General features: G+C 43.5%; 1 protein-coding gene across 1 annotated transcript; it reads right to left on the reverse strand.

The window, feature by feature from the left end:
• Nucleotides 1-2,604: 2,604 nt before the first annotated feature.
• On the reverse strand, nt 2,605-5,401 carry POLR2L (RNA polymerase II subunit L). Its single transcript, XM_014306419.2, has 2 exons — nt 5,219-5,401; nt 2,605-3,078 (listed from the first exon to the last, which is right to left on the reverse strand). The coding sequence occupies exons 1-2, from the start codon at nt 5,311-5,313 to the stop codon at nt 2,970-2,972; spliced, it is 204 nt and encodes a 67-aa protein (XP_014161894.1). The 5' UTR covers nt 5,314-5,401; the 3' UTR covers nt 2,605-2,969.
• Nucleotides 5,402-5,422: the final 21 nt, after the last annotated feature.

Raw genomic sequence — 5,422 nt, forward strand, 5'->3', positions numbered from 1 at the left:
CTGGTGGGAAATGAGGGAGTGCCTGTGTGGGGCTTGGTTGCTGCTGGGGTTAAACCACAACCAGGGTTAGTGTGAGCCCTGCAACAGCTTTTCAAGACAAATTTGAAAAATTTCCAAAATGTTTTACATGTAAAGTGAATAAGTGACTGCAGAGGAGTGGTGGGATTTTCGTATTTTTCAAAAACCTTCCAACTGACAGAATTCTTAATGTAATTAAGGACTGCATATTCACTACCATTTATCTTCTTTTTTTTCCCACTGCTGCCTATCTGTTGATTTTGTTAAGGGCTTCTTTTTCTGGTTGAGGGAAAACTGAGGCTTTTTTATTTCTTTTGTGTATACATATCTTTTACATTGTCTTGAAAAACTGTAGTTGTTGTGAGCATATTTAACGACTCTTCCCATAGACATCTGGCAGGTAAAAGCAGATCCAATACTCTTATGTTATTAACTGCTGCAGAAGGTAGCACAGGGAAAGTGACAGCAAAAAGGGAATTACTTTCCTAGTTACCAATGAGCAGGGGTGAAAGATGGGATTTATAGAAATCCATTGAAAATTTCAGATTCTTTCTGCAACAGGATTTAAGCTCTGCTCCTGCTCCTAACCCTCCCAAGGACAAAACTCTCGAGATAACTTTTCACATGATCATGATGAACTGTATGCTTTGCCACATTACAGAAATGGCTTGTTTTGGTTAATGCTGCATTTGCAAACTCCTGAGGAAAAGCTGTGGTGCACATAGGGTGTCAAGGGCTGCATGAGCTAATATTAGTGCCTACTGTGACTTAGTCTTGCTGCTCAGGTGCTTTTGCAGCTCCTCGGGTAACATCTGTCTGAGGGAGTGATACCAGACTGCCATTGGCTTCCACTGCACCCTGGTTTCGAGAATAGTAATGAGAGCAACCAAGGTGGGTTTTTCTTTTTTCTTTGCATTTTTTACACGAGACCTGCTGTGTTTTCGCAGATTGCATTTTCATTATTAAGTATTTAGGAGCCATAACTTTTAATGTCAGACAACTTGGCACCCGCTTTGAAAAGAAACATGTTATTCTGAAGCAGAAAACGGGATTAGAAATTTGCTTTTGCAGATAGAAACCAAGTCCTGTCAGCTCATCTAATCCAGTTCCTTGGCAGTGATGCAGGCCAGCTTTCTGCACGGCCTTCCTGCACGCTGCCTCTGCCAGACGTTCCACAGGACAGTGTCACACCCCACTCTGACAGGGAAAAGTATCCTGCATGATTTCACTGGAGAAAGGTCATCCTCTAGTTCAGTGTCCCTTTTACAAAATAGCCTGCCTGAGAACTGAGGGCTTTTTTTGGTTTGTTTTTATAAAGTGTGTTCAGCTTGCTAATATGGCAGGCATGCAGAACATAAGCTACCCAACCAACTATGAAACAAATGCTAGAATTAATTGCTTAATTCTCTTTGCATTAGGGTAAAGCACAGGTTTTAAAATGTCTTCAGTGAAGAATTGCTGAATATGAGAAACATCTACTACTGTCTTGTAGTAAATTGAAAAGCAAGTTCAAGTGTAAAGATTGGTTGGGTGATAGCCAAAGGCAAGCAGCAGTCCTGCCTCTTATTTTGTGAGACAATCTAGTTTTAAGCTTTGTGGGTACAAGTTTGACCCAGTAAGCACATTAAATAATGACTATTTCTGTAAACCCAGGGTTTGTTCAAACCAGATTCTTTGTTCTACAGAAAAGAATCCACAGAGATACTTCTTACCCCGAAGCTAATACACGAGTGCCAAGAGTTTAATTGCACCAAAGAGCAACAGACTGCATCCTAAGGAATTATCCCCTTTTCCAGCCCATTCTCTACTGGGCTGCTGTAATGATGAACTAATGCTGCATTTGCACAAAATCCCAAACCTGCACAGGTGCAGGAATGGCTCTTCTTCACTCTCAGGTAAGATGGGCATGTCTGCCTGTGCCATGCACAACAATGCATCTTCTGCATGGCAGAAAGCAGAGTGAAAACATGATCCAACTTACAAGCTGATTGTGCAAGAGAAAGGTGAGACCCCAGGGCAGGGTCAGAGCCTGTCACCTGGATGCAGGTGACCTTTCCCAGCCCCGCAGTTCCAGCTGCCCTCTCTCCATTGCAGCCCCTCTGCCAGGCCAGGCAGCACCGCAGCACACGCGCAGCGCAATGTGAAGTCACTGAGACGATGAGTGGTGGAAGTGTTTGTACCAGCCACAGAGGGGTGCAGGTGCTTGGCAGCAGCAGCACTTTCATCCTGTTCACACCAGCACGCCTCAATTCTCACATCCAGTGCTCTCCGTGGAGACACTCAGACATGTTTTGCTTAAATGAAGGCACTGCACCATCTGAATCAGTGTTTTTGTGATACAGCAGCCCCAGTGTTTGGTAAGGATCGGGGTAGAGAACACAAGTTGATTTTAACTGCGGTAGGGAGTGTTCTCTGTGGGCTCCAGCAGCTTTCGGGAGCAATGCCTCACAAATGTACCCACTTCCATGCCACTGGAACCACATTTCAGCCCTGCCTGCCTAGTGTAGGACACTGAACTGGGTACTCAGCAGTACCTCTAACCTTAAGGTAACCAGCAAGCTCCAAGCATACACTTTATCCAGAAACTGTAGGAAAGCTACAAGGGAAAAACCTCCTTTATTTCAACATTTTAATGAAATATAATCGTTTTTCTACATGGACAAACATTTGGTTTTACTGGCAGAAGCATCTAGCAGTTCACAACTCCAAACACAGATTTAAGAAGAAGCATCCAAACTTTTAATCTCTAAATCTTGTTTAAGTGGACTTCATCATTCCTTTGTTTCCTTGAAAGAGGTTAGTGGCTTGGGGCAGTATTTTATCCAGAAGATAAACATCTCTTGATGGTTGCACTACAGTTGGCTTTCATTCTTTACTGCCTGAAGTCCAGTTTCTCAAGTTTAAATTAGAGATACGTTCCACATGGCTTGCAGCACAGTGCTTTTTCCATCTCATTTCTCCAGGGGTGCATAATTCAAAAGCTTCTCAATCAGATCCACATGGGCGAGGAGCATTCTGCGGCAGCAGTATCTCTTCAAGCCAAGGGCATCCAGGGCATCTCTATTAACGAACAACAATTAAAAAACACAACAGATGAAGTGAGTCAGAACCACTTGTAAGCGTTTCCTAAGCAACACACTGATTACTTTGAGCTCAGTCATAGAGGAAAATTTGTTTGCAGTTCAAACACAGACAGAAATTCAGCATGTGCTGTTAATGCCCTTTTCCACCTAGTGCTGTTGAGTGTGTTTGTCCATTCTCCAGCCGGCCAGAGCACAGATCTGCTGCTGAGAAGGGTCTCCAGCTGCCACCCCTTTCAGAGGGCACTGTTTTAACATGTTTCTGTAAACTGAGGATGATTCTTGCCTATTTCACAAGATAAATTTAAGATCTGAGCCACACTAAAAAGGTGAGATATACAGAAACTAAAATAACTGGGATTGCAACTTCCCCCACACAGGGATGCTAATTCTGAGGATGGCTACAATCCTTGCTAGCTCCCATGGGAGAAGGCACTTGATTATACAACCTGCCCCCCACATACATACAAGTAAGTAGGTGCAGACTGGTCAGAAATCAGTGTTTTACAGTCTTTCCACTGAATTCCTTCAGAGTGGCTGCTCCAGATTCTTATATTTGGGTAGAGGATGTTGAGTCATCCCAGCCTGAAGCACTGTGGGTGTTTTCCATGGCTGTGGCTGTCACCCCTCTAAAAGGTCACAATGCTACCACGATCTTCAGCTGGAACCTCTGAACCATAAATCAGACTGATACTCCAGAATGTGACATTCATGAGACATGACTGATCTCAGGTTTTTATTTCAGAATGTGACATTTGTGAGACATGACTGATCTCAGGTTTTTATGATGATACTGCTATAATACAGTGTAATAAAGCATTTACTCAAAACAAACTTAATTTCCTGGAACTTGTAATTCTCCTGCAGGAATAAGCCAATGGATACTTTTCTAACATACAGAGGACTGAAAAGAAGTCTCTGCCTAAGCTGGACCATGGTAAAAGGTTGTTTAGCTTCAAGCAGTACAGTCTAACTGCAGGAGCCAACTTCCAGCAGCTTCTCTGATGTCAATCAGTCCTTGCAACCGCTGATTGTGCGGCAGGGCTGCTCGTTCTAGGACAGCACCTGCAAAACTTGTTTTAGACAACTAAAAGTACACTGAGGGACATTTTAAAGAATGTTTATAAATAACATCACATGATGCCTCAATTTTCCAAAACACTTGAGAACAAAAGCCTCTGATGTCTGTTGATATGTAAATCTTAAGAGCTATCTGGAGAATTCTGAACTCTCATCTGCAGTTATCAGAGATGCAAAATACTAACATTAATCACAATTTCCAAAGTCATACTATATGCTTTAAGACAATTTTAGTTGTATTTGCCTTTTCCTCCAGCTTCCAAGGACTTGTGGAAAAGGAGCACTTCTAAGGGACAAACAGAAAGGTGTGGGTGTCTTTTTAAACTACTGATTCTTTAGACAAGTATTCCCATTTTGCCCATCCATTTCTTAAGCTACCATTAACAGTGATTCCAGTACTGCACTTTAAGATTTTAGCTGTTTGATATCTGTAAACTCTACTTCTTAGCATAATTGCATTAGTTTGAACAAGCACCCCAGAATCAAGCCAATGACTGCAATTGTTTTCAAGTGAGCATTTGTCAATGACAACACAAAACTCCTATACAAAAGCAGAGGAATAATAAAGATAGGGAAAATATTAAACCGCTAAACACTTCTTAAACTTGTAACATTTTTGCCTTCTCTCCCTTTAAAAAACTGATCACGTTGGCGTCAAAGTTGGGTATATGGAAGGGGAAGGGAAGAAACAAGCAAATGTGTACAGAGTTCCATATTTGGGAACGTTTCGGGTACAAGGGCTATGATTTGGCAACTTCCACACTGCTGCCCTGAAAGATTCAGTGGGAAAAGAACTACTTTGTTCCCTATTGCAATTTCTAACCTTCGGTTAAACGATCTCAGAATGTATCTGTAGTTTTCAGCCTCTCTACGTCTCTTTCATGATACCATGACCCTGCACTTGTGCCTCTGGCCCTGCCTTGGCAGGGAGGCTGGCCGAGATATCTCCAGAGCTCCTTTCCCAGCCCAACAGTTCTGGGATCTTGTGCACTGTGGATCACCCTAAGGCGCGAGTCAAAGGACACAGAAATAAAACCCACCCTTCGGTGTACTCCGCCTGCAGAAGGCCGAGGTAGGCTTCCCACTTGTTCCCCACTATTTTGCCGCACGTGAAGCACCTGACCGGGATGATCATTTCTGCGCTGTGCCTGCAATGACACAAACACCGCGTCAAACCCCGGCCAAGCGTCCGGACACCGCGCTCCGCCACTGCGCGCTCAGGGCTGCGCTGCCCCGCGCCGGCC

The sequence above is a fragment of the Geospiza fortis genome, unplaced genomic scaffold (genome assembly GCF_000277835.1).
Source record: "Geospiza fortis unplaced genomic scaffold, GeoFor_1.0 scaffold66, whole genome shotgun sequence".
Taxonomy (NCBI): domain Eukaryota; kingdom Metazoa; phylum Chordata; class Aves; order Passeriformes; family Thraupidae; genus Geospiza; species Geospiza fortis.